This window comes from Daphnia pulex, chromosome 3 (assembly GCF_021134715.1).
Source record: "Daphnia pulex isolate KAP4 chromosome 3, ASM2113471v1".
In the NCBI taxonomy this organism is placed as follows: domain Eukaryota; kingdom Metazoa; phylum Arthropoda; class Branchiopoda; order Diplostraca; family Daphniidae; genus Daphnia; species Daphnia pulex.
In genome coordinates, this window is record NC_060019.1 from 7,504,865 (window position 1) to 7,531,244 (window position 26,380).

Consider the following 26,380-nt stretch of genomic DNA (forward strand, 5'->3'; position numbering starts at 1 on the left):
GCAAGCCATGGATGTAAAAGGGTCTCTCCGCCGCCGACGTTTGATGGGAAGCTTTGGCTTTTAAATGTGGCGGAAGTGCTGCTGCCGGCCGAGGAGAAGCCGGCGGCCCTCTGTCGTCCTTTTTCTCATACATCGTTTTCTTTCCTAGAGACGCTCGTTATGTGATGGTACTAGGCCTACTTACGTAATCGCATGAGAGTATCCCAGCTGTATATACATATACAGTAGACATCTAAAACAGGGCACATAAAAAGACATGTCCGCTCGAGTGTATTATAGATGTTGGATATATAGAAAGAGATTCACGACGGTCGCTCGGTTCGCGCTCCACTTGGCCGGCTCAACTCATTTCCAGCTACTATAATGTGTAAGGTCGAGCCGATTTCCGGTCTCTCCGATATCAGGCTGCTCCCTGCTTCTCCTATTTTCGAATAATTATATTCTCTGAACTGATTTTCCCTCTTGTAAAAATGTTATTAGGCTAGTTGAGACTACGTCCATCCGTTTCGATCCATCTTATAGACATATATCTGCCCCTGTTTTTAGACTATAATCCACATTTATATGTTATCGACAGACCAGGCCAACTGCTAGCCATTATATTGATTCTTCCAAGATCAGTCTAAAATATTATTCGCTGCCCATACACGAATTGTCTTATATTATCTTATCGGATTGCGTGAATGCGTGTCGAAAAGAGCGCGAGCAAACCGGAGCAAACGAACTCTCATTTCATGTATACACGCGGATGTATATCCATCGTGTCACGCGCGCTCTCCATCACCTACCACCACACTGTCAAACCTTTTTGCTCCCGCGCTTTTTTATTTTATTTTAATATTTTTTTTAAATATACCGGATGGAGAGAAGTGCAGGTTTGGATCAAGCGGTGCCTTTTAATTTTCTATATATATTCACGATCACACGGGTCCAGTCGGACAGAAGAGAGAAAACGACAAAGAGAAAATCCCATCAGCTTTTCATTGTGTGTGCGCTCCTGCTGGGCTGTGTGTACATAACATATATGGAGATGCCCAGATCCATTATGATGAATACGATGCCGATTGCCATCATCCATTTCCAATCTGTTTCACTTTTGAGTTGGTCTACTTCCTTAACATGCCGGTAGATGGTTCAATGTATAGGAGGACTGGAGGAGCAGACGAAGTATTGCCTCCTCAAAACCATTTTTCTAGTTTCCTACGGTCCTACCTAGCGCATGGTCCAACGTGTACAACTGAACACGTCGTGCAGTAAAATCGTGAACTCGTGAACAAAATTGTTCACAGTGGACTTGATTAAACCAGAAAAACTAAATTTGAATATAAATTAAGTAAGTGATATTCTCGTTTCATGTCACATTTGTAAAAACTTAGGTATGTAATGTAGGAGATTCTCTCACCCATTTAAGTTCATACTTTTATCTGCTTGAGAGGAGTTTAAGCAACATCTCGCGTTGCTAAACTTAACAGTAGCCTGTTGCTTTTAATTGTCTTTATCTTAATGTAGCTAGTTACATTTTTGGCCATTGTTGATTTCGTGCATCTTTTTTTTCCTAGGGACATGTTAGATTTGGATAAAGTCAAGTCCGGCTTGTTTGGTTTTATCATGGCTTTATGAGAAAGAAATCACCTTATCAATGTCATTTTTAGCATATTTTTCATCCTTTATAGACTCCTTCTGTCCTCCTGTCTTATCTCGTATGTTGATATCCCAGATCTTTTAATAAGGATGCATGCTGAGCTTTATTGATCGTAGATTTTTTTCTTCCTTATAACAAGACAATTTGCTGTTGACACAACTTGCTACTTACAAGGCTTTATAATGCAAGGACACTATTTAAATGTTTATTTGTTTTTCCATTTGATTATTTCAAAACAGTATGGGCAAAAATAAAGGAGGGAAAAATAAGCAGAATCCCGTGTTCCGAGTCGCAGGAGGTAAAGCTGCAAAAGCTAAGGCAAAATTTAAGGCTCAGCCTGTTAACACAAATTTAAAAAAGGTACTTTTGATTAAAACGAGACAGTCAAGTTTATACCACAAAAACATTCCCTTTTCTCTAATTAGTTGAATGCAAACACTCGAAAGAAGATCGAGAATTTGGATAATAGCTTGGGCCAAGTTCGAGCCAGCCTGACAGCCCTTCCAAAAAAGAAGGAAGTAATTGTTAATGAAGATATTTCGCTTCCTCCAGCAGATATCAACCAGGCGATCGATAACATTGCTAGCTTATAAAAATGTTTCATGAAACAGCAATCACATTTCGTTTCTTAAATGCGTCGACCTTTCAATACAAACATATTTGTTGAGATTGACTTGGTCTTTTCTTGAAGGCGTATATTTTGAATAATAGATATTTCCAAATGATTATTCTTTGACTCTTTTCGTTCAGCAGAAAATAACCGCAAATATTTTTTTATAAAAAACATTTTGACTTCTACTAAGGATTTATAGCAAAGGGTGTTCTTCTCGTTCAACAGAAATTGGTGAGTTTTAGGAATAGTGCTTATAAAATACAACTAACATATGCAGCATCATGAAAATTATCATTACTCTTTGAGAAAATTGCCGAGAGGTTATTAACACTAGATGGCGATTGAATTTAGAATGCGCAATGTATTTGTCTACTCTACAATCTCATCGGTCATTTTATTGATAATCTTTTTCTGTAAAGCTCCCCTCTCTAGTTCAGTAACCAAGTTTGGTTGGTTAAAACGTGCTGCATAGTTTATCCTCTTGTTTTGAAATAGGAGACGGCGATGAAGAAAATTATTTTCCTCTTTCTACTTCTGGATTTTTTGAATGGTTGGGCAGAATCAAACTCTCAAAAAAGCAATCTTCGATTTCCATTTGATTTACCAAAAGGAGAAGGACCCTGGATACGCCCATCGATCGGCCAGATTTGGCCTCAGCCACAACTACAACAGGTCTATTTAAACAAAAATAAAACTGTCTGTGTTAAATTATTGTCAAACTAATCAATTTTTATGTTTCAACAGTCTACCAACAATTTCATGGTACTGAGACCAAACGACTTCCAATTTCAGGTATTGAGTTTACTAGTGTAGCTGCTATAATGTACCGCAAGAACTCTTTTAGCTCTAATAACGGTCTTTTGCTTCGTGTATATGCAGATCACTGGAAATACTTGTGACATTCTTGAAGAAGCTATTCATCGTTACCACGATTTAATATTTTTCCCCAAAAAAGGAAGTGGAACTGCAAAACGATTTTTGAAGTTATCTAAAAAGTACAGTTCGTCTTGGGAACAGAATGAACATTTCCGAGGTTATCTCGATACGGTTGCCCTTCATGTAATGCAACCTTGCGAAACCTATCCCTCACTCGACATGGACGAGCACTGTAAATCGTAAACATATTGGGTATTTCTTGAAACTTATCATTTATCGAAAATATCTTCTTTAGATGAGATTAAGATAGACGCGACCGACAAACCCCGCGAAGGTATCATATTAAGTCAGAGTGTTTGGGGGATATTGCGAGGATTGGAATCCTTTAGTCAACTGATCTACGCATCGCAGAATGGTATAGCGGTAAGTCAGCGTTGGTTTTCAATCTACTGTCTATTGTCTTCGCTTCATCGAATTCAAAATAATCTTTAAATTGTTCTTTTAAGTTTCAAATCAATTCGACCATGGTGATGGACTTCCCAAGATTTCCGCATCGTGGGTTGTTGTTGGATTCATCTCGACATTTCTTACCCCTTGATGTTATCAAAGATAACTTGGATTTGATGGCTCAAAATAAACTGAATGTGTTTCATTGGCATATAACGGATGACCCATCTTTTCCGTACGAAAGTAGGAAATTTCCAAGTCTAAGGTGATGTGAATTTGACGCGCAATTGATTCTTCGTTTCTTTTCTTCTTTTCGCTGTTATTTTGTTTTGTAATAATTATCTATTCCTACCCAACAGCCAGCTAGGATCGTTCAGTCAGTACAGCCATGTGTACAGTCCTTCGGACGTTCAAGACATCATCCAGTATGCACGTATGAGAGGTGTTAGAGTCATCCCAGAGTTTGACACTCCAGGTAATTATAGACATTAAACTCTCTTTTATGTTGAATTTTAAAATTCTATTGGATACAATAAATTATTTATATTGGGCACCCTTTTTTTCTAGGGCACACGCAATCTTGGGGGCCGGGTTCTCCTGGTTTACTTACACGTTGCTATAAAAAAGACGGAACGGCGGACGATTTCTTCGGTCCTATAAATCCAGTCCCTGCCAAAAATTACAAATTCTTGAAAGAATTCTTTGCTGAAACATTTGAAGTGTTTCCTGACGCTTACATTCATCTTGGAGGGGATGAAGTTGACTTCAGCTGCTGGTAATGTATTTAGTTTAAAATTTTCGAACATATTTAAAAATGCTAACTGAACATTTAGTGTTCAAGCTAGTAATAAATATGGTAAATTATCTTTGACTGAATTAGGGCAAGCAATCCGGAAATTAACAGTTTCATGAAATCACGGGGGTGGGGACAAGACTTTGCCCGTTTGGAACAGTTCTACATGCAACGCCTAATAAATGTTACGCAAGACGTGACGAAAGGAGATATGCGTTACTTGGTGTGGCAAGAAGTTATTGACAATAATGTTGTCTTGCCAACCGACACTGTGATACACGTCTGGAAAGATGGCAATAAATTCCACGATGAACTGGCTCGAGTAATTTTTTATAACGTCCTTCCACTTACCCATGGTTACTTACTAATTTAAATTTTATTTATTTTCAGGTAACTAAATTTGGTTATCGAACCGTTCTTTCATCACCCTGGTACCTCAATTATATCAATTACGGCGTGGATTGGGATCGCTACTATTTAGCTGAACCGTTGGCATTTAACGGAACTGAAAGCCAGAAACGTCTAGTGAGCTATTGAAACTGGTCGTTGTGATGGCTACGATTGAACTGATTTAATTTTATTGTACTTGCATTACTCCAAAATAGGTAATTGGAGGTGAGGCCTGCATGTGGGGAGAATTCATCGACGCTGTAAGTGTGACATCTACTACATGGCCTCGGGCTTCGGCCGTTGCTGAAAGGCTTTGGTCGAATGCTAATGTCAATGATGCGCGGCTCGCCGCCCCACGCTTGGAAGAACATAGGTGAGCTGGAGAAACTCTTTTGGATGTAGATAAGCAACTCTTTTCCTCCGACATAATCGAAATTTTTCTAAATTTAGGTGTCGCTTACTCCGTCGCGGCTTCAGTGTTAATCCGATCAATGGCGTCAGCTATTGCGATGTCGAATGGTGATTTTCACTATCCGCCAAAGAAAATTTGAATATATTATACGCATACACAAACATAAATAGCTTCGAACATTGCATGTAAACCTATCGCTAAAAAATAGATAACTAGTAGACACGAGATGGAAATAACTCCTTTATTTAAGAAAATGATCGCAAAACAATTTTCGCGGAAATTGGACGTTTGATTGACGGATAGCTGAATTGTTAAAGATCACAAAATTCGTTGGCTGAAACCAGAACTTTTATAATTTTTACAGTATCTACTTATTCCGCGCATCAAGGGTTGGGCAATAAATATCTGTAAGTCGAGAATCGATGTAGTTTAATAGCCCGTGCAATCTTTTTCGGATTCGGTGTTTATCATCTGGTGAGCAATTAATAATTATGGATTGAAACGAATGCTCATCGTCGTCCGCAGAGGTTTCTTCTGTGCATTGTCCTTTAAGAAGCGATTGAAACACATAACAATAACTATGACTCTTATAGCCTATTAAAAATGAGTTGGCTAATATCTTTACCTGATTTATAACAAGATCTGATATAAACATGACACAGCTCTTTAGTATTGGGCCCTTCATGAACTTTTGAAACAAGATGGTCAATCAAACGGTTGACTTGATGTAGAGCTTCTTCTTCGTGATTGCTACGTTTCGTGGTTACTTTTAAATTTACATCCATCAATGTATGGGTCAAGTCATCAATTACAGTAACTGCTTCCTCTCCTAGTCCTAAGACATATAATAATGTGATTACAGGGGTATTAGTAAATCCCAACATTTAGAATATTGTAACAAAAATATAAATTGAACATTGATAAATTATTTCTATACAGAAACTCAACCAGTCTAACCAGCAATTGATGGAGATGGGGTTGTACATTCATCTCTAAGGTTCATTAAGGCAGTAAAAAGTGATTCTTGATCATCTTCAAGCAGTAATGCCCTTGCCTTGAAATTTCTAACCATTCTGGCAAGTCCTTTAAAATAAGAATTGCGGTGTTCAGGAGAAGCAACGGGAGATCTTTCAGAACCTATATTCGAGCGATAACAAAGACAATTATAAATCAAACAAATTTACCTACATTATCCTTCCTTTACTTTCGCACGAGAGGGCGGATTCACACTCCGTAATGGTAAGGTTCATCGGTTCGTCGACAGAACTCATTTTTTTAACGTACGTTTTGACACGGAAACGGATAGTCAATTGAAGCGCGATGACCACTGATGTTAATTTTTGGATAACCACGACCTTCGACTGTTGGTATAGGAATTGCAATATCGGACGTTTGTTTCCAGGAAATCAAACGTTTATAATAAAGCGATTTCTGTGATCGAACATTGCCAAATTCTAATTTATTTGGATTGCATTTCCTTTCTTTTTTCATTTTTTAACAGCTCACAACAGATAAATATGTAGGAATAAAAAACAATACATAATTTTTTAATTATTTTGAATCGCAAAAACAAACTAAACTCTACATTTGACAAACAAAGAAGCAACAATTTGAAAAATGCGTTCTGTTTTATTTTTATTGTTTCACAGTTTGTTCCTTGCAACAGAAATATTTAAATATGTACATCAACAAATAAATGTGCAACGGCAATAAATTAATCCGGTCAATTATGGGGGTAAATGACCACAATGAATTGTTACTGTGCGGTAAAAATTGAATAATGAACGAACCCACTTTAGACGATGGTATTGAAACATATTCCAGGAATACCATCCTCAACAATGACAACGGGGGGCGTTACTATTTCCTTTTCGAAGAAGACATCCCGAATACCATCCTTTGTTACCTTTATGCAAAAGCGACGATCAACAAACTGGTATTAAGATTTGAAGAAATAAAGACGATTACCTGGTAAGGTGCTGAACCTGATGGTAGAGAAGAAGACTTTATTAAAGTTGCCCATCTGAAACTTCGTGATGGATCCCAATCTAAGATAAATCGTAAAGTAGGAGCGTGTCCCCAGGATGTTCCCAAAGCAGGAGTTAAACGACCTTGTCCTTTGGAATCAAATTTGGTTGTCATTTGATTCGTTACAACTACCTAATAAAAACCAACATTATTTTTGACATCCGTCATCTTATAAATGCATATAATATTTACAGCGGTTCCAAAATCAACAGCCATTCTGCTGAGTTCGGCAGCAATCTTGTGAAGCACGCGACTCCGTAAAGCCGTATTTTCCAGATCATGACGAAAGTGAAAGGCTAAGCTGTCTATTACAATCAACTTCACCTGTTAGAAAAGCAAGGAAAAATTATAAAATGACACAGGACAACTTACAAGATATAGACGAAATGTGTAGCATATATCAACCTGGCGATGTGATTTAAGAAACTCTTTGAGTATCATTACGCAGGACAAAAGATCAGTCACTTCCTTACATCGGTATACGAAAATATTTTCTCTTATGGATGCCAAACTCCAGGCGTCAACTGGTAAATTCATAGTCTTCCTACAATGTTCTACACAAGCCTGACTCATATCTGCAAATAAGAAACCAACCCCAAATAATCAAATCTTATATTAATAAAATTAATAATTAGTTGTATTCATCACATTAAATAATAAAGAAGTATAAAAGTAAATTAGTAAACATAAAACCTTCAAGTCTAGAAGCATTAAAGCTTCCTTCAGTATCAATGAAGATGGCTTGACCCTGTATTCCTCCACATTCTTCTGGTATTTGAACAGTAACACACAATTGCAGACTAAAAATCAGTAAAAATAACAATAAAATAAAAATCGGTTCACAAATTATTATCAACATTGATTAAGCTATCAATGATCATTTACCAGAGCTGAGTTTTTCCAACACCGGCAATTCCAGAAATTTCTGTCACTTTAGACAGAGGCACACCTCCACATAGTATTTCATCAACATTTTGACTCAAAGTTACAATAGGATGAAGAAGTTGCTCTTCTCTTAGAATTTCTAATGCAGTTTTTGTGTCAAGAAACTTTCCCATTGGTTTCCCCACGAGATCTAACACATCTGCAGCATCTTCAACAGATATCTCTGCACCTATGGAAAATATAAACAACAGATAAATTGATAAATTACTTGTTATAAAAATTAAAAATACAAATACTAGATGAGAGCTCCGAAGGTCGTAAGTTTAGAACTGAACCTGTAGTAAGAAAACCGGCTTTGTTTAACTTGGTCTGAATAGATGCAGGAATAGGATAAGTAGATATTGGGCGACTATTTGCATTGTTGGTAGCCATATTTTCTCAAAGTAAGCTGAAGTAAGTAAAATTTCTTAATGGATTGTAGAGTATGTAGACTGTAATATATTGTAGACAGTTATTAAAATGTTGGCTGGGTATTACTAGCAGACGTTTGACGTTTCTATTTACTTATTTAATTTTGCAACTGGCGCTCCGCGATCAACAGCAAACCAGAGAGCAAGAGATTGGACACTACTTTAAGCGCCACCTGCATTTGAACACAAGTTCGTACAGATTTATAGTTTACCATGCCACTCGAACAGGCTATATTCATTATTTTTAAGCTGGAAAAAATTTTAAAATTCAATTTTATTTTTGATCCTAAGATCCTTATACGCCAGTCAAATAGGATTTAAAAAAAAACACAGTCACTCACAGAGTTACTGTCAGTCTGTCACTGGGCGCTAGAAGTGAGCGATTTCAGAAACTACAAATCAACGTCTGCACTGTTGTGACTTGTGATGTCTTGCAGAGCAGTAGACAGACGACTGACTAGACATCTCAATGTCACTGATTTGATTCGATCACAGGTGTGATCACTTATGAAATTATAATGAAAAACATCCGTAAACCAATAGTGAACAATCGAAGCACAAATGGCTTAAACTCGAATTCGAACCACAAGTCTGCCATCTTTTCCGAGGGCATGAATTTAAACTATATGAGGACCTTCCAGTCAGATCCAAATTCCCCCAAACACATCTCTATTTCTTATGTGTCATCTGATCACAGTTTAGTTTATGAAAGTGTGGTATTGTTTTATTCTCTTTCTGCCTTTCTGTTACAAATTTTACACTTGTACAGAACAGTTTGGTGGCTCCCACAGTCGTATGAGAAAAACGCTCTGGTAAGTGAATGTTGTGTTCTGTTGTGAAGAGTTTTATTTGAGACTAACATATTTTTGGCTATTCTTTTCTAGAAATTTTACTTGATCAATCCTTATGTTATTTGTTTTGTCTTGACTCTTGTCATACCAAGATGGTTGTGGACTTGCTGCAAAACCTTGATCATCAGTATTTTCCCACAATCATTGCAAGAGGGAATTAAACATTACTGCCAAATGATTCTTCTTGCAACACTTGCAACAGTTCACTTCTATTTTCTCTTTCTCATTGCCTCTGAAGATCCAAGTATAGATAAGACCTACATTAAAGGACATCCCATTTTCAGACTGTGTTGTTTAATTTATCCGTAACTAGTATTCAAATGTTTTTTGACATTTAAACATTTTTTTAAATTTCTAAATTTTTGTTTTTAGAACTCTTGTTATGGCCACAACTTACAGGAGTGAATTCAAAAATTTTCTAGAACTAGTCCCTAACCAAATTGGAACTAGTGATGTTTTGTTGCAATCCTCTCAACTCCAGCATAGGTACCCACTCAGTCATATTTTGAGTGTAATTTATATTCTAATATAATTTATATTATATTATAATTTATAAAAATTATATACATTATTTGTATTAAAATCTAAATCAATTCAAGATGTTCCAATGACCCTGCCCTTGTGCGACAAGAAGTAGAAACATTAAGACAGGTATGATGAAACCTAGATTACAATTTTAAGTTTTTGTTGTTGATTTCTTGATTATTACAGGACTTTAATTGCCGTTTAAGAAATGTCTTGTTTCACTCGCACGCTGTCGCTGTGACTTGTACGTTGCTACCGTGTTGTTTTGCACAGGTAACTCCTTTTTTTAATTTTTTTATGTACAATGAAATGAAATATTTTAATCTAAATTCTTTTAGACTTTCGTCCATTTTGATATGTACGTGGCTATTCAGCACTTTGTCCTCGTGTGGGCAGGGAGTCTAACATTGAACGCGGTCCATGCTTTCCCCCCTAAATATTGCGACATTCTGCATAGCTCTGCTAGGCATTTGGGCTACTGGGATCGCGTAGGGGCTAATACAGCGCAAACTGTTCAGTGTGTTGAGTATGTAATTTTCTGGAGTTCCAACAAAATCCATGTTAAAACTCTGATTATAACAAATCTAAAGTAGGTGGTGCCCAAAAATAGTGTGGAAACAAGGATCGCTTGTTTCATATGACAATGTTATATATCGTTCCCGTAACGACCTAAATTCGGCTGAACCTGGCTCTACTCATCACAAGCGATTTTACGTAAGTTACAAATTTTGAATATCTATATATTTTTTACCCTAAAATAAAGCGAAAAAAAAATACAAATTATTTTATTATTATTGTTTAGGCTCTGTTCATCAATGCCGCACTGTTTCAAATTAGTCTTCTAGTTTTCCAGCTGGTGCTAGTCTTGTTGCAACTGATACTGCTCTTTAGAAGCAATGAATGGTATCAAATGATCTCTCTTTCTTTATTACAAGCTTCAGGCGGTTATGCATTGTTTAAGCTCATGCGAGACGCTGTCGTTGTATGGCGACTTTCTCTGGCAGAAGAGATGCTAAAAAACGCTTGAAGAAGTTTCAGCCTGTAATATCTCTTTAATAAATTTTATTCAGTTCTAAATACATAATATGACTTTTGTACGACCCAAACTTTAATACGTTTTTCCTGAAGTGTAACGCTTATAGAGATTTAAATCGTTAGGATTGATAGAGAGAGGACTTTTTCGCCCCTTAAAACAGTAATTGAAATAAACATCAAGAGAGGATTTGCCAACAAAAGGAGTAGTGACTTGAAGTGTGTTGTCTATGGTGAAAGCACTCTGCTGCACCAACATCAACCGTTTGTACGTAGTAGATGCTTTACCGTTGGACAAGTCTGACTGAACGCAAGACGAAACGGCCATATTTGCATATTTACGGTAAATGGCAATATCATTTCGATGGGGGGGTTGAATATCTGTACCATACACCTGTTTCATCGAGGGTAAGAGGTCGGTAAAAGTTATAGAGGGTTTGACGTTCTCTGGGCTTTTATCTGTTTTTTCTTCCGTTTTGGGATTAAATGGTTTCATTTCATCGTCGGACGAATCCTCCGATTCGGTACTGCAAAGGAAAATTATCTTATTGTAGTGCTACAAAATCAAATATCCGATATTATTCATGAACCTTGTTCCAGAGGCAGTGCTGCTCGTTGAACTTTGGCCAGTCAATGATGGATTTCTGAGAGCAAGTGCATTTTTAGAACTCAACTCTTCTCGCCTCTTACCAGGACGGACTCGTACAGCAAATGGAGAAAAATCCGTCCCACAATTATTTGGCATGAAATCCCTGGAAATTCAAATAAATATAATGCAACCTATTTCGAAACGAATTCTAGTTTAAGATACCTGACAGAATGTGATATGGTAACCCCGAAAAGATCCGAGACCACTGTGAATTCAAACGGCCGGTAAAACTCATAGTACCCATCGACCACCACTTCCAAAGGCGAAACAGGAACGATAGAAGAGCACGACTTTATCACTTCGTCAAATGGTAGTGGAAGGTAGCGAAGCATGTTAGCGTCCCACCATTGCGTATAACTCATCGCCATCCTGGCAACCGTAAAACACAAATAGAGTTAATTTTTTATACGTTAACCTAAAATGATAAGGAATGGAGACAGACTTTAAATTGAAGGGATTGCCTCGATGAAGATGCGCATCAGACTGTTGTTCCCATATTGGAATTCGTGACTCTTGAGGATTAAACACTCCAAGGAAGAGATTGATTGCGTTTTGCTTGTCTGCGTCTGAAATTGCCAACACGTAAGTAAAAATGAAGAACCCACAACTGGAAAATAGATTTACCCGAAAAAGTATTGGAATAATAACGGCTGAGCGACTGCATTATATCGTTGCCCTGAGATGTCCAAGGAGCGATGCGGCGATAGCTTTTGATGCGGTGGACCAACTGAGAGCCACCGTATTGCAACGCTAGCGTATCTCCATGATCCTCGTACAGTTCTTCCAGCATTCGTACGCAATCGGAATCGAATTCGACGTGGGGCGTAGACACAACACCCAAAGCATACAGCTACAAAAAATCAAATAATTAGTAAGTGAATAAAATAAAGAGTAATGCTGTCATGTAATCGCATCAATTTCGTACTTGATATGCAAGTGCACAACGGCCCAGCGCAAATTGAGCCGTGTTTGTACGATCAAGGCAGTCCACACAATTGACACGAGTAACTCCCACTTGTCTGCGATGTGTTTGTCTCCCATCATACAAACCAGAATTTTGCAGTTGCTGCAAGCAATCACGAAATTTGGATTCCATTTCCTCTTCGGGTTTCGACTGTGTGGGCCACAGGCGATGAACGTGAAGAGGTGGAAACGAGCGAAAGATTCCAGTACGGCTAACAGCTATGGACGCAATGTCAGCCAAGCGGCTCATCACATTAGCTTCTTTTCTGTTGACAATCGAGTACCGAGTAAAGAAGTTTAATCCATAAACGGAAAAATGAATAATAGAAAAAGGAATTACTTACAATTTATTGAGGCGTGCCATGTCGAAGCCTATGTACTGTATTTGATGCATAGGAGGAAGAAACTGGTTGAGATAGGTTATGTCTTTTAAATACTCTTCCGTCAAAAGTCCTTCGTGACGTTTCTTTTCTCGTTTTTTAACCAGATTCAAAACGATGACAGGTGAACCATAGCGCCGAAGAAGCTGGTTGAAATGTTCAGCTAAAGAAAGGAAACAGTTAGGAACGGAAGCTTAGCTGCTAAAATAATCTCTACCGGCTGTTTGAGAAAACGAGTCAGACAAATCTAGTAGAATTGGCGGCTTGGGAACCATTTTTGAAATATCTTGACTCCAATGAGTAGGAACTGATCCTCGCAGTTGGACATACGATGTATAGCGACCTTGGTCAAAACCGCTTACTGAGGCATCGTGGACCATTTGTTCCGTTTCCACTTCATTGGCTACATCTCCCTTTATATGAATTGAAAACAGAATAAGTAATACGATAAATATATAATAATATTGGTACCTCGTAATTTGCACCCCGCTTTAAAAAGCGTGTTCCGGCAAATTTGTTGGAACGTCGAGCGATCAATGTCAAATAAAGAGATTTGCCAAACAAGCTAATGTTCGACTGACCCACGAAACCGTGAATAACAAAGAGAATCCAATCGGGGTGAAACACACTTTCAACTGGTTTCAGGAGGAATGAATTCCACACGAACTTGTAGTTTGGATGGGCTTTCACTCCCAGCACGATATTGTTTCCACGTTCAGTTGTTTCTCCCTCCGATGGGACACCTTCGAATGTAGATCGGATCTCTTTGGGAGGTGAGAGGTTGTACTGTAGCGTATGTGATAGATCATAACTGTAACTGTATCAAAAACATAATGTTGAATACACAGTAAAGTATCTTACAGTAAACATTAATAAATTGTTACCTAAAATAGAAGTTTGAAGACAGATCCACACTTTGAAACAGTTTGACATATCTAGCTTCATCTGGGTGGTGGATTCTCACACTTTCATTTGGAATGTAAACCATTGTAGTATCTTCAATTTTATAAATAGTGTGATATCCTATGACAGCAATTCTTCTTCTTTTTGTTATGAGTACAATGTAATATCCCTCTAAAAACCTTACAAATCCTATTATAAAAAATTAATACAAAATTTAACATCAATGTTGAAATGCAAAAAGGAGTACATTTTATATTGTCATTTAAGTGAAAAAAAAAATTACCAACAATTCCAAAAGCAGAAACAGTTTTGGAAAATCCTAGATTGTTCCTTGGTCGGGGTCTGTTACCCATGTCTATCATACTTAGCAGATCTCTAATTTCTTGATGGGAATACTCCACATGATCATCAATGACAACTAAAGTTTTGGGTTCAGTTCTGTCAATTTTCAACACGCGGAATTTGGTTTGAGTATTGTTCGAACCCACTAAAAATATCCTCTGTAAAACGTGACAGTTGAAATTAAAAAATAAATTGTATAGCTACGACAATGAAAAGAATGTTTACATACTGCTTTTGTTTCATACAAGGCCATTTTTTGTATACTACTTATGAACGGTGTAAACTTTTTTTGCGTTGACATTTTTGTTAAATGATCAAGACACAGTATGAGAGTAATAAGTATCTTGAACTTGAAGTCTTGAACCTCCCAACTTGTTTATTTACTTTATTCCAGGGATTCAGTTTGCCGTGTTTCTTCTAGATGGCGTTTCTAATCCATGGAATTTTTCTTTGGAATTTGGAAAGGTAACAACAGCGTGGCTTGACATAATTTACTTTCACCAAAAAATGGCGGACGTTTTAGATATTGAAAATCAAGATGAATTCGAATTTGATGAAGATGGCGACCGTAAGTTATTTTTATCGAATTATTTTCTGTTCCTCCTACAATTTTTTTCGCTGTTAGTTGCCCCAATCATTATTTCTTCGAGATCTAACCTTGCTTCAACCGTCTTTACCGGTATAGTACTATTGATGCAATTTGTGTTTCTGTTTTTGTAGAAGGAGTTGCAAAGTTGAAAGAAAAGGCCAAAAAACGTAAAGGACGTGGCTTTGGAGGTGGACATGAGGCGAGAGAAGAGATTAAAGGTTATGAAGCAGTTGATGCTGATGCTGCCGATGATGAACCTGGTCCACAACGATGTAAGGCAAACTTTCAAACAATACCTTTAGTTCAAATTAAAATGGCATTTGTTTGTTGCAGCTGTCGAAGGATGGATTTTATTTGTTACAGGAGTTAATGAAGAAGCACAAGAAGAAGATATTCACGATAAATTTGCTGAGTTTGGAGAAATTAAAAATATTCATTTGAATTTGGACCGTAGGACTGGATTTCTCAAGGTATTTAAAAGTCATATAATAAGCATCCTTAAAGCTTCTGTATAAATTGTTTGGTTTTTAATAGGGATATGCATTGGTTGAGTACGAAACATTCAAGGAGGCACAAGCTGCCCTGGAGAAGCTGAATGAATCTGAAATTTTGGGACAAAAAATTTCAGTTGATTGGTGTTTTGTCAAAGGACCTAAAAAGTAATTTATTTAATATAAATGTAAAATGTGGCAAATATTCATATTTCTTTTTTCAGAAACAAACGAGAGAGGAGGAGACGATAGTCACTGCAAATGTAAATGTTCTTTTTTGCGTTCTTACATCAAGACGGAAAACGTCCCCTGATTTTCCTCTCGTCAACTTACACCTTTTTTGTATTCTTGCGTTGCGCGAATCTTGGAATTGGAAATAAAAGAAAAATCATTCACACTTAATTTAATTCAGCGTAATTTTTGTTTAAGTATGAAGTAGTGGCCCTAGTTTTTTAGGTTATTTCGTTACTATTACTTTGCTAAATAACTTTTGATTTTTTTAATGAAAAATTTAAATTTCCTTTAAGCTTCCAGCTTTATTTTGAAAATAGCATCCTCAATCCTGCCAACAACCTACCTACAAGTAGGTACGATTTCTTTACTGAGCAAGCGAAATAATGTAAGTTGATTTTTACTATTCTCTCATCCTTTTTTTGCAATGCATGAATTATATATAGTCTTGGATTCAGATTCAAACTTGATCCAAATTCATGATAGATACAAAATGATTATAAAACACGTTTAATGACGTTTATATTAATTTAATTAATTAATTGATACTTTATGAACTTCGCTGAATCTAGTCCATATTGGGAAATAGTACCGCGAGCACCAGCAGAGTGCCGTAGTACCCAGTTTACCACTTAAGCATCCGAAGTCCGATGTTTTTTAGCTGAATGGTGGCTTCCCGTTTGGGAATTGCGATAAGTGGGTGCAATCGGCCAAAGACGGAAGGGGCGTACCATTTCATTAGCGAGTCGACAATATATTTTATTAGTGATACATAGGCTTTGGCATTTTTTGTTTAGAAAAGTTTTCATTTACAAAAACGACAGCAGACAGCGGACAACATGCTGCAGTGGTTTATCCTATTAAATTTTTTAGTCGAGTTTGGTAGTAGCCAAATCCCACCAGGTAAATCGTTCATTTGATTTCCCCGTCAATTGAACTTTTAGCTACACACTTCTCGTATATAGAAAATAAAAGAAAAAGAAAGTAAAATTTATGCAAATTTATTTAAATTTTAAGGATGTGATGTTACTACTACTACCGGATACCGCTACTCACAGTTCCACCATTTACACTCCAGTCCCGATGGAACAATGGAGTTACGTTTCCGTGTTATGGCCAAAAGTGATGCTCATATTGTACTTACAACGTCGCCACTGGTATTGAATCCCCTTTACGAGATTGTTATCGGGGCTTCTGGCAACAATTACACAGGTTTGAGTTTACTCTATTGTGCACATATTCTTGTATGTACTATATTTGTGAATCATTTTTGTTGTAAAGATTTGCGGCGGACCATGACAGGGCGTTCCGTTAGCGCGGTGAAAACGCCTTCATTACTTTCCGACTCTGAGTTTCGAGGATTTTGGGTTGTGGCACGTCAGGGGGAAATTGAAGTCGGACGAGAAGGCGAGACACTGCCATATTTCCATTGGAAAGACGCCGATCCCTTGCCTGTTCATTACTATTCCCTTTCCAGTTGGACATCAACCGTAGCTAAATGGATACAAAACTGCGACTTCGGAGGTTGTTCTATCTTTTTGTATGATTAAAATAAAAATAAGTAAATGTGTGTGTACAGGAAAGACGTCGTGGCTGACACCTTCCGATAACTCGTCTACCGAAGACAACGGAAGTCTAGGGCCTCAATCAGAAGAATCTTATTACAACGCTGAAGAGAAACTGAAAGCAAATTTGCTTGCAACCTACAACAAAGATGTCAGGCCCGCCACCGATCATCGTACTCCAGTCTCTGTCTTTCTAGGATTGAGTCTTGTCCACTTCGATCTTGTAAATCTTTCGATTAATTTCTATTTCCTATGCAACCGAATAGCGGTCGTATTTTTTTAGCGCATCTTGCTTATTTTAATTTGTTTGAACAGAATGAACTAACGTCAAGTTTCGACATCCATTCCACTTTTAAAATGGTAAAATAATTACTAATTAATATTTATTTTAGATTTATTAAAATACGAATTAAATTTTCCTATACTTTGTCAATAGAGTTGGAGAGATGAACGTCTTAAATGGAATTCTTCTGCGTATGAAAACGTTACTCTCCTGCATTTCCCTAGCCATACAATTTGGCAGCCTGACTTGAAATTGTTTAACGGGTAGGCTACTGTACGGTTACATACAGCACACTGTGCGCCAAAGACATTTCTATCCTATTTTAATATATCTGTTTGTTTGTTTGTTTTTTAAACCAACAACTTTTAGTGTCGTCGCTTCAGATATTATTCATTTCGGCGAAGGGACGTCAAATTTGGTGTTTCCTGATGGCGCAATCATGTTGGCTCCCCCACCCATTTCGTTATCTACAATGTGCCCTCTTGGTATGCAATAATTTATTTTCAGAAGACGATGGTCGTTGTTGATAATAATGCGTTATTTTTCATTTCAAACCCAAAATTACGAATAAAAATTCAGATCTCCGCATGTGGCCATGGGATACGCAGAAGTGCACTTTTATAATCGGATCATGGACTCACAGCGGGTTAGAATGTTTCTTTTTTATTCCATCAAAATTTGCGATTTCTTTTTAACGATCTTTTTTTTTTACATTTTCAGTTTGGGAATAGACCTGAAACTCTCTAATATTTACGGCGATACTGAATTGGTTAGAATAGTTTTAGCTGAAGCAATAATTTAAAATCAAAATTTGTTATAATTGCATGTTTTCTTTCTACATTAGATACCAGAGAACGCCTTGTATACGCACAACCTTTATGTTACAAATTTACAATGGGAGTTAAAAGAATTCAACGCCAGCATACATAAATTTAATGATTGTCCTGAGAATGATGGTAGCTGTTCTAATTATCTCTATCCAGAGGCACATTTCAGTTTCATCGTTCGACGAAAATCACCGCTATACATAGCTACGGTTACTGTGCCAGCTCTAAGTACACATATCATTTCTACCTAGAAACATTATAATTTTAGTTTTCCGTAACACTTGATTAGTTTTAAACATTTTATTATAATGAGATTAGATTGTGCGAGAGGTTGTGAATAGAAGTCTAATTGATTTTTATGTTCATCGTATCTATAGTGCTTACCGTGCTGACGCTGGTTACCTTCGCTTTGCCTCCTAATTCTCTGGAGAAGGTGTTAATAGGTTCGGTTAACTTGCTGGTTCTCAGTATTTTTTTGATCTACTTAAGCAGCTTGCTTCCACCCATGGGCGATCACATGCCTCTCGTCGGTTAGTTCTCGTTTCAATGTTTTTCAAACAACTGGAAAAGTTGGTTTTTACTGTGTAATCTTGAAATTCAATTTTTGGAATCTTTAGTATCCTACTTATCGAAAACATTGGTGATGGTGGTCCTATCACTGGTTCTTGCAGTAGTCACAATTACTATTACCAGAACGCCCCGAATGTATGGCCCTCCTTACTGGATTAAAAATATTCTTACGGGGGTCACAGGAAAAATATTGGGATTGCAGCAGATAATTACTTTGGTATGAATTCTTCATAAGTTATTCAAAATTTTTGGTTGATTTTAATTCATTTCTTTTCAAATGAACAGGTGAACCGCGTTAACGGCGATAGAACATCGCGTCAACAACAGAGCACGGACGATTACACTTTGCATGTCGATGCAGGAGATCACGATGTCAACTTGGTCAATACGTCAACAGATCAACGGATACAAGCTCCTGTTTTCCGAGGAGCGGTAGAGGCCATGAATCCAGCGGAACTCGAGTGGCTTCTGCTCGCTTACGGACTAGATCGATTGGCATTTATAATATATTTCTTTACTTTTATGATTATGATGGCAATGTGTTTTTGAAAACTCAGTGATATTCGCGTCGTACGCAATGAATCTTATGCAGTCAGATTTGTCTTTTCATCATCATAATATTGGTTGAGACATAAGCAAAATACACGTCGATAAAATTGCCAAAGAGACAGTTGTTTTTGTTTAGGCTTTTGCAATTGTTTGGATCACGCGCGTGGAGGCTGCTTGATTTGCTCGCTAGATGACCTTTTGGCTTTTATCGTAGAATTTTTTAATTGAGCACCTCACTACCTGACATGACTACGGCGTTTGCTGTGGTAAATTCATGTGCTAATGTGTCATGCAAAATCACGGAGCGACGAGTGCAATGTGATTTCGAGTATTCAGCCATGAAGAACCCAACAGAATCTTTCAAATGCGTGCACATTTTTTACTTTTTTAAGTCACCTTTGATGCATCTTTATCTACCGTACATCTAGACGAATAAAAATCAATTCACTTCACTCTCCCGGTCTCCCCGCAAGAGAAAAGATAAAAAAAGGCAATTCGCGACATTAAAGTTGTCGATGCGTGCCAAGTTTAAAACTCTGTTGATGGAATCGCGGTAGACCGGCGAATAGTATTAGAAGGTAGGCTACTTGGCGTGCACGAGCAAATGTATCGAATAACCCTAGTCGTCCTTCCGCCCATGTATATCTAGCTGCCTTCGTTCGTGACACGAACATGAGTGATCGAAGTGGCCATACACGGCTGTGACGAGTTCGTCATTTCAATGTTCCAACATTTGATTCTTTTTGTATGTAGATTTTACCCCGATGACGGCAGCGGATCAACTGCGAAAACATTAACTGTGATGCGGCTTTGTTCACATCGTTGTTACATACGAGAACCCACGCATATTGGCATATAGCGCTATGGAGCCGCATTATATGAAATTAAAGTCAAAATGTAAGAGTTGGAAAATGATTTATTGATTATTGAACAGACGTCGGCATCATTTGCAATTTTTATTCTGTATAAATGTTTGATAGAAAAATTTGTTTGTTATAGTAGAACCGTGCTTTTGATATTCCAGAATGATCGGCTTCCGGTAGCATCTAGTTTTCATAGTTTGATAGCTAGAGTCCGGTCGAACGATTATTGCCAATATTGATGCTGGTGGCTAAAGTGTTATCTGTCTCTATTCAATCATCCTTCGTTGAAAACATGGTACACGGTATGGGGGGATTCTTCAGGACTGTTCTCCTGCCATCTAAAATGTGAAATGTGTACTCGCGACTCCAGCACAGCACGTACTACTACCGTCTATATAGCCGTAATAGTCATCGAGTGAATTGGCGGAACGAAAGGAAACAGTGCGTGATGGAAAAAGGGAAGTGTCGACACATAGACACGGGGTGTCCTTAACGGCGCTGTGTGAGAGATCTAGACGGATCGGATGGATGTATAGGTACTACCTATATATCGACTTCACATATAGATATACAGCCAAAGTCTATGTTACGTGGATAACTGCTGGGTATTATATCTAAATAAATTAAACAGTACACATATAACATCTATCCGGTCTAAATAATAACGATAAAACAAGCCGAGTGTATATATCTTTTGGACACACCATACCAGCATATAATAATAACTCGCGGCTAACACGTATATATGTATGCGCTTGTCTATACTCTATAGCGCAGCGGCCAATCATCGTCGTCGTCGTCGTGATGAGAGGTCATCATCATAACCGGCAATCAAGTCAACGAGTCTAGTCTTTTCCGCCCTTGCCTTGATGACAGCCCCGACAAACATATCCCTCGCTCGCTTTTCGTGGTGGGGACTCGGTCTCGGTCGTCTATAGCTCTCTTATATATTCTCTCTAGCTATATAATACTGATTGGGACTTAACGACGACGACAACTCACCATGCAGCGGTTGATGTATATTCACTTGGAGCTCCCCTATGTACTTTTGGCGATTAATCAGCAAAACCTATATGAAAGAGTTTGCGTTTGAAGACTCGGAGATGACAACTAGGCTATAGGATGGCCTCAATATCCTTTCCACTTCGGGTGGGGAATCCATCCATTCTCTCAGCGACAGCCGAATTTGTCTAGTACATTTTCAAATAGGACAACATTTCAATTGCATAGAGCGCTCATTATATTATGTGGATTTCTAAATTTTGGAATGGAATTACAGTATAGACAATCAGTCTATGTTCAAATAAATTGGGTGACGACAGTATAGTTTCAATAATTCGACGACTAAATAAATCCAGCTAAAGAATTTGTTATATCACATAATATTTTGTTAGCGCTAGTCGGTCGGTCGAGCGCGGTCCAGCCAATTCTTCTCTGCCCATATGCGTTATATGGGTAGGTCTGCCAAAGTGTCTAATTCAATAATGATACGACGACGAGGATTATATGATTTTTTTTTGTTTTTTTGTTTTCCGGCAACGGTTCAACAGCATGTCAGCTGCTGCTCCGCTTCATCTAACACTTTCTCTCCGCCAGCAGACCGCCGTAGAGATATAGCCTCCTACACGGAGGATGGATAAATAAATAAAAATATTAGCAAACGGCTGCTGGCTGGCTATATGTAGTATAGAGGGGAACGATGGTTGATGCTGCTGCTGGCATTCGACCGTTAGACGATCGGGAGAGGTTGATGTGATGTAGTATGAGCAATAATGGTCCCCGTGCCTTTTTATATCTCTAATACGGAGCGACGCTTGTATAGTTCGGATGCTTTCGACTGGATATATAGATGGCAGACTATATAGCATCTATAGCCTTCACGGACGGCCGAATCGCACAAATAACAAAATAATAATAATAATAATAATAGTAACAATAATAATAAAAGCCGGCGGGGGGAGGACCGGGAAACAAATCGAAAGAGCAAAAAAACGAAAAAGAAAGAAAACGTCCATTCGAGAAAGAGAGTTGCTTCTTCTTGTGCCAGATAAGTACTCGCCTTCTACGTATCATCATATAATATATATATCCTCGCCGTCTCCTTATATTTCGACTTTCCATAGTTTGCTCTTTATATATTGTTCAGATGGCCTTTCATCAGCTTTTCCAGTAAATCACGGCAACAGCGAATGTAGTCGGAACGAAAATAGAGAAATTCCTGACTAAGCCCAAAACCTGACATATTCTTATGATTGCTGTATACATACTATGTACAGTATAGAATATATATATGGGCTATAGGCTACAAAATGCTGAGAGCGGGGCTGGTCCCGCCCAGTATGTTTACATCTATATAATACCGTGTCGCAGCATATAAACTTATACATATTACGAACGGACGAAAATGAATAATATAATGTGAAGCAAGCAAAAAACAAAAGTTGAAAGTGTTGGGCAAATGCGAAAAACCCTTTTCATCTCGCAATTTCATTGCTGTTGATACTTTCAGTCAAATGCACTATCATATTCTCTTGATGTGTACAATACTATATATATACTATTCGATATATACCGCAGAAGTCTGTGTGCGCTTCGCGTGTCCCAATATATATAGGGATTTATTTATTTTTCGGATCCTCTTCTATTCGCTATAGTCTCTAACAAGGTCTCAGTGTCGCTTATATATCAAGCGACGATCCATAACTTTAGGTTTTGGACTGTGTGTGCTGCCGCCGTCGCCTCGGCCGATTTCTTTCTTTCGAGAAACTTGGTCATCCGTGTTTCAATCATTTTCAGTTCAATTTCTCTTGTCAAATATGTCAAATAAATTCCAGCCAAAAACTCTCTCTCTCTCTCTCTCGCTCCGTAAAAAAGGAAAGGCTGCTGTATAGATACGTACGTATATATATCTAAGGCAATAATGCTGAACTTCAAGAGGTTTCCGAGAAATTGAGGCTGTTGTCGCTAAGAAGTCGGGAGGCAGCCAGGAAAAAAAGAGACAGAGAAAGAAGAAGAATGGATTCAGAAGCTTTGACTCTATATAACATGTTGGCGTTCATCTCTTTTCATTGGAGCAAAATAAAATAAAATACAGAAAAGAAGAAGAAGAAGCGACGGCAGGAGCAGAAGCGGCAGCTCCAATACTACTCTTCTCTTGCTATTTCTATATAGCTAGCTGCTAGCGTCTATACTACTACTACTAGTAACGTATATACGTTGTCTAGTGGATGGGCCAACGAATTCTCTCGGCCATCTCTCGTCGTTTGGAACTCGAGCGAGAACAAACGAGCGCCAAACTCGTTTTCGTGTGTACGGCCCGGCCCATCAAATAAAAAGCCCTTTTGCCCGTATTAAAGGCTTGAGATATACAGTCGCCCGGCCCCAAAGAATAACGAGGTATAAAGGCCCTTTGCTTGCTTATATGTATAGGAGCGAGGGCGTTTATTATATAGCGTGATAGTACTAGACCATGTTTGGAGACTTTGCGAGCAGCAGCCAGCAGACTCGTCGTTGCCTATCTCTTCTCTCAAATAATAAAAGACCGCAGTCAGCTGATGACCGCGTGGCACAAGTTCTTCGCCGCTGCTGTGCCGCCGTCGCTCGATCCACCATCGGCGTCACATGCGGTTATACGACTCGGCAATCTCTTGCGTCACCTAATACCACGGGGCTATGGGCCCGGCCAGAAGAAGAGAAAAGATATTAGACAAATGAGTAATGAAACTCTCAGAGTATTTACACAAACAGGAAAAGGAGGACCTTTGCCGGGTTTTATTTTTATTTTTTTTATTTGCACGAGAGAGAGAGAGAGAGTTGTGGCTGCGCACTTGTTATAGATGCGATGGTGCGGGGAAACGAGACGATTATATTGTAAAATCATTGGATAAATACCAATTCATTCCGGATGGCAACCAGAGCAGATATCATAGCGGCGAATTTTTTATATTTCGAATTTCCCGCCCAATCTAAAAGCTGCTTCGCCAAACAACGGCCGGTCAGCCGCGCGTGTTTCATCCAGGATAACAATATATTGAGGAATATTACTAGCCTCTAGTAGTTAACTCTTGAATATTGCTAACGAACATTGACCCCTTACATAACGTTTTTTGTAAAATACTATCACTACAAGTATAAGTCCAACAGACAGGCACTGGTAATAGGGTCTATGGTCTATACTTCACAACTTTATTTACAATTGGTAATCGATTCATTAACGGATTAATTTTTTCATCAGGTATGGAACGTAGGCTCATCTCCTTCCAATCATTTCCTAATACATTAACTGAAGGGTCCAGGTTTTAGTTGCATTGCTTCCAGTAGGCAGTAGCTATCAACTTGTTCGTGAACCTTCAGTTTAAGTACTAAGATATGACCTGATTGGAGATGTTACAGCGTCGACGTATTAATGAAAAACAGCCTAGAATATATGGTAATACAATCAATTAATCTGTAAAGCGTGGGGGAAGCGCTTGATATGGGTACAATTTCGTAATAATATGAGGCTGAATTTTATCAAAAAGAATGGTAACGCATTCGACCTGAAAGTGTAATGTTCATTAAGAACATTCACGAATTATAGGGCTGTTCGACATCAATTTTAACATTTGTTTCCATCGCCTGCTAGAAGAACCTGAGGCATTGTGCCTGGCTTTGTCTGGGTGAGTTTTGTCATGGGGAGGCCCGGGGAGGCTACAGATACGACGGGCTATAATATAACCATCTTCAATTACCAAACAGCAATCAGCTTGACATGGCAGCCGAACCCTCCCCCCTCTCCTCAGCTCTCATTCTCGGTAAAAAGAAAAAGAAGAAAAAAAAAGTAGATCCCGCACCATCAGCTGCTTTTGCAGCACGCCAAATCTGCGACAACAATTTTGGGGTGGATTTTTTCCGAGGAACTAAGACGAGCATGCCATTTCCGCTGGAGCGTTCAGTTTCAAGTAGGAGGAGGGGCAGCAGAAACCAAACAAAAAAGAGTAGTGAAATTAATAATAACGAAGCATAGCGCAAACAAGAGAGAGAGAGAGAGAGCGAGTACACATACAAGAGCCAGCCAAAGGAGCTCTATAGTATAGCTGCGCGATTCAGCATAATAGGAGAGAAGACCGCCAGCTGTGATTAACTTTTGCATGAACTGCTGTGCTGCTGCTTAGACTCTTGGACGAGAGAATGCGGGAGGAGCCAGCAGCAGCTAGTCGCAAGAAGATGGAAACACACAAAAAAAAAAAAGGCAAATCACCGACTTGTCTTGTATAAGAGTTGTGTGTCTGTGTATAGCTATCTGCTGCTCCTGCTGCTGGGGACGGAGAATATAATTTATATATGAGAGAAGGAATTTACACACATGAACAGAAAGGAGGAGCTTCTGTGTATATGGAACATTGTCGTCGTACATAAGTTTCTCGACTGTGGCCCCGTAGAGAAATGGAAGAAGGAGAGAGACGAGGCTTCTCTTCCCAGCAGCAGCTTCGATCCTTACATATTTGACGGGGAAAGCGCCGAGCAGCAGCAGCACGACGGTGATGCTGATGGCATCCGGGCCGGGGGTATATATCTATACACAATATGGGTGGGTTGGGGTGGGTGGAGGGAGTAAAGGGTTGGCCATATAAGGAGAAAAAAAGGAGCTAGAGAATAACCGTCTATCTCATATGCGAGAATGCGAGGACCGACAACGACACAATGCTTTTCGATGAGATGTTTGCCAACGATTGGTTGGCACCGTTCCAGCACAGTCCGTTGATTCGCTTTTTTCTTCTTCTTCTTTTTCAACCCGACGACGACGACAGGGATATTTCAGTGGCCAGGAGAATCAAAGGGCAAAGGGAAATATATATAACAACACAATCTTCCGCACATGGTATATAAGAAATATTTAGAGAGATATCTCCTGTATTTACGTGGTAGTATATATAGGCTTAAGACTGCATACTATCGACAACCCCTTCAACCTTTCCTCCCCCACACTTTCCTTCCTTTTGTATAGCATCAATGGAGTAAAGGACAGACTTATACGTAATAAAAAGAAAAACGCCCTTTCTGCTGATTCCTCTCTATGCAGATTTTAGAGGCAAACTGCTGTGTACATCCTCTTCTTTTTTTTTAGAATTTACGATTGGCCTCAACCAAAAAAAAAAAAAAAAAAGAAAATGATGCACGTGCACTGCGCGGCTGGAAATGTGTATAAAGCTTATAGAGTCTATATTTTGTT

The 26,380-nt window shown here is 38.5% G+C and overlaps 7 protein-coding genes across 13 annotated transcripts; 4 read left to right on the forward strand and 3 right to left on the reverse strand.

The window, feature by feature from the left end:
- Positions 1-1,189: 1,189 nt before the first annotated feature.
- On the forward strand, positions 1,190-5,398 carry LOC124190462 (beta-hexosaminidase subunit alpha-like). Of its 4 annotated transcripts, none has more exons than XM_046583106.1 (12): positions 1,190-1,333; positions 2,751-2,927; positions 3,000-3,047; positions 3,135-3,363; positions 3,427-3,554; positions 3,638-3,843; positions 3,938-4,053; positions 4,146-4,353; positions 4,459-4,693; positions 4,762-4,896; positions 4,977-5,134; positions 5,212-5,398. In XM_046583106.1, exons 2-12 carry the CDS (start codon positions 2,760-2,762, stop codon positions 5,282-5,284), a joined length of 1,704 nt encoding a protein of 567 aa, XP_046439062.1. In that variant the 5' UTR covers positions 1,190-1,333; positions 2,751-2,759; the 3' UTR covers positions 5,285-5,398. The 4 variants fall into 4 exon arrangements, with proteins under 4 accessions (XP_046439062.1, XP_046439061.1, XP_046439060.1 ...); XM_046583105.1 differs by lacking the exon at positions 1,190-1,333 and adding an exon at positions 2,451-2,486; XM_046583104.1 differs by lacking the exon at positions 1,190-1,333 and adding an exon at positions 2,593-2,691.
- Positions 5,397-6,560, reverse strand: LOC124190465 (BAG family molecular chaperone regulator 2-like). The gene is made up of 4 exons (XM_046583114.1): positions 6,378-6,560; positions 6,131-6,310; positions 5,799-6,008; positions 5,397-5,719 (listed from the first exon to the last, which is right to left on the reverse strand). Exons 1-4 carry the CDS (start codon positions 6,442-6,444, stop codon positions 5,541-5,543), a joined length of 636 nt encoding a protein of 211 aa, XP_046439070.1. The 5' UTR covers positions 6,445-6,560; the 3' UTR covers positions 5,397-5,540.
- Positions 6,561-6,782: 222 nt separating this feature from the next.
- LOC124190464 (DNA repair protein RAD51 homolog 3-like) lies at positions 6,783-8,806 on the reverse strand. Of its 3 annotated transcripts, XM_046583112.1 has the most exons (8): positions 8,651-8,806; positions 8,377-8,577; positions 8,087-8,315; positions 7,895-8,001; positions 7,607-7,776; positions 7,394-7,525; positions 7,142-7,333; positions 6,783-7,079 (listed from the first exon to the last, which is right to left on the reverse strand). In XM_046583112.1, the coding sequence occupies exons 2-8, from the start codon at positions 8,516-8,518 to the stop codon at positions 6,969-6,971; spliced, it is 1,083 nt and encodes a 360-aa protein (XP_046439068.1). In that variant the 5' UTR covers positions 8,519-8,577; positions 8,651-8,806; the 3' UTR covers positions 6,783-6,968. The 3 variants fall into 3 exon arrangements, with proteins under 3 accessions (XP_046439068.1, XP_046439069.1, XP_046439067.1); XM_046583113.1 differs by having other exon boundaries at positions 8,383-8,664; XM_046583111.1 differs by lacking the exon at positions 8,651-8,806 and having other exon boundaries at positions 8,377-8,644.
- A 149-nt stretch (positions 8,807-8,955) lies between these two features.
- LOC124190463 (transmembrane protein 39A-like) lies at positions 8,956-11,032 on the forward strand. Of its 2 annotated transcripts, none has more exons than XM_046583109.1 (8): positions 8,956-9,368; positions 9,441-9,712; positions 9,780-9,893; positions 10,007-10,058; positions 10,119-10,205; positions 10,271-10,458; positions 10,523-10,646; positions 10,735-11,032. In XM_046583109.1, exons 1-8 carry the CDS (start codon positions 9,075-9,077, stop codon positions 10,957-10,959), a joined length of 1,356 nt encoding a protein of 451 aa, XP_046439065.1. In that variant the 5' UTR covers positions 8,956-9,074; the 3' UTR covers positions 10,960-11,032. The 2 variants fall into 2 exon arrangements, with proteins under 2 accessions (XP_046439065.1, XP_046439066.1); XM_046583110.1 differs by having other exon boundaries at positions 8,972-9,368; positions 10,526-10,646.
- On the reverse strand, positions 10,980-14,596 carry LOC124190460 (polyphosphoinositide phosphatase-like). The gene is made up of 12 exons (XM_046583102.1): positions 14,431-14,596; positions 14,143-14,359; positions 13,841-14,048; positions 13,428-13,773; positions 13,174-13,369; positions 12,921-13,119; positions 12,539-12,842; positions 12,238-12,463; positions 12,056-12,179; positions 11,776-11,982; positions 11,555-11,716; positions 10,980-11,491 (listed from the first exon to the last, which is right to left on the reverse strand). Exons 1-12 carry the CDS (start codon positions 14,500-14,502, stop codon positions 11,041-11,043), a joined length of 2,712 nt encoding a protein of 903 aa, XP_046439058.1. The 5' UTR covers positions 14,503-14,596; the 3' UTR covers positions 10,980-11,040.
- Positions 14,597-14,608: 12 nt separating this feature from the next.
- LOC124190466 (RNA-binding protein 8A-like) lies at positions 14,609-15,651 on the forward strand. Its single transcript, XM_046583115.1, has 5 exons — positions 14,609-14,769; positions 14,922-15,062; positions 15,124-15,260; positions 15,325-15,449; positions 15,506-15,651. The coding sequence occupies exons 1-5, from the start codon at positions 14,709-14,711 to the stop codon at positions 15,531-15,533; spliced, it is 492 nt and encodes a 163-aa protein (XP_046439071.1). The 5' UTR covers positions 14,609-14,708; the 3' UTR covers positions 15,534-15,651.
- A 473-nt stretch (positions 15,652-16,124) lies between these two features.
- LOC124190461 (acetylcholine receptor subunit alpha-like) lies at positions 16,125-19,421 on the forward strand. Its single transcript, XM_046583103.1, has 13 exons — positions 16,125-16,415; positions 16,530-16,724; positions 16,794-17,036; positions 17,092-17,300; positions 17,393-17,437; positions 17,514-17,623; positions 17,730-17,845; positions 17,940-18,006; positions 18,081-18,129; positions 18,205-18,415; positions 18,565-18,717; positions 18,805-18,974; positions 19,043-19,421. The coding sequence occupies exons 1-13, from the start codon at positions 16,352-16,354 to the stop codon at positions 19,304-19,306; spliced, it is 1,896 nt and encodes a 631-aa protein (XP_046439059.1). The 5' UTR covers positions 16,125-16,351; the 3' UTR covers positions 19,307-19,421.
- Positions 19,422-26,380: the final 6,959 nt, after the last annotated feature.

Bases quoted from the DNA above. Each gene is read 5' to 3' on its own strand.
- LOC124190462 (XM_046583104.1), top strand. From the start codon at position 2,608: ATGCGCAATGTATTTGTCTACTCTACAATCTCATCGGTCATTTTATTG. The intron at 4,054-4,145 runs GTAATTATAGAC...CTTTTTTTCTAG, and splicing joins CCCAGAGTTTGACACTCCAG to GGCACACGCAATCTTGGGGG. The intron at 4,354-4,458 runs GTAATGTATTTA...TGACTGAATTAG, and splicing joins GAAGTTGACTTCAGCTGCTG to GGCAAGCAATCCGGAAATTA.
- LOC124190465 (XM_046583114.1), bottom strand. From the start codon at position 6,444: ATGAGTTCTGTCGACGAACCGATGAACCTTACCATTACGGAGTGTGAA. The intron at 6,311-6,377 runs GTAAAGGAAGGA...GCTCGAATATAG, and splicing joins ATCCGCCCTCTCGTGCGAAA to GTTCTGAAAGATCTCCCGTT. The intron at 6,009-6,130 runs GTTAGACTGGTT...TATATGTCTTAG, and splicing joins CCCATCTCCATCAATTGCTG to GACTAGGAGAGGAAGCAGTT.
- LOC124190464 (XM_046583112.1), bottom strand. From the start codon at position 8,518: ATGGCTACCAACAATGCAAATAGTCGCCCAATATCTACTTATCCTATT. The intron at 7,777-7,894 runs GTTTTATGTTTA...TCTTATTTGCAG, and splicing joins TAATGCTTCTAGACTTGAAG to ATATGAGTCAGGCTTGTGTA. The intron at 7,334-7,393 runs GTAAATATTATA...GGTTTTTATTAG, and splicing joins CTGTTGATTTTGGAACCGCT to GTAGTTGTAACGAATCAAAT.
- LOC124190463 (XM_046583109.1), top strand. From the start codon at position 9,075: ATGAAAAACATCCGTAAACCAATAGTGAACAATCGAAGCACAAATGGC. The intron at 10,059-10,118 runs GTATGATGAAAC...TGATTATTACAG, and splicing joins AAGTAGAAACATTAAGACAG to GACTTTAATTGCCGTTTAAG. The intron at 10,459-10,522 runs GTATGTAATTTT...ACAAATCTAAAG, and splicing joins CAAACTGTTCAGTGTGTTGA to TAGGTGGTGCCCAAAAATAG.
- LOC124190460 (XM_046583102.1), bottom strand. From the start codon at position 14,502: ATGTCAACGCAAAAAAAGTTTACACCGTTCATAAGTAGTATACAAAAA. The intron at 13,370-13,427 runs GTACCAATATTA...ATTCATATAAAG, and splicing joins AGCGGGGTGCAAATTACGAG to GGAGATGTAGCCAATGAAGT. The intron at 13,120-13,173 runs GTAGAGATTATT...TCCTTTCTTTAG, and splicing joins CTCGTTTTCTCAAACAGCCG to CTGAACATTTCAACCAGCTT.
- LOC124190466 (XM_046583115.1), top strand. From the start codon at position 14,709: ATGGCGGACGTTTTAGATATTGAAAATCAAGATGAATTCGAATTTGAT. The intron at 14,770-14,921 runs GTAAGTTATTTT...CTGTTTTTGTAG, and splicing joins ATTTGATGAAGATGGCGACC to AAGGAGTTGCAAAGTTGAAA. The intron at 15,261-15,324 runs GTATTTAAAAGT...GGTTTTTAATAG, and splicing joins GTAGGACTGGATTTCTCAAG to GGATATGCATTGGTTGAGTA.
- LOC124190461 (XM_046583103.1), top strand. From the start codon at position 16,352: ATGCTGCAGTGGTTTATCCTATTAAATTTTTTAGTCGAGTTTGGTAGT. The intron at 16,416-16,529 runs GTAAATCGTTCA...TTAAATTTTAAG, and splicing joins TAGTAGCCAAATCCCACCAG to GATGTGATGTTACTACTACT. The intron at 16,725-16,793 runs GTTTGAGTTTAC...TTTGTTGTAAAG, and splicing joins TTCTGGCAACAATTACACAG to ATTTGCGGCGGACCATGACA.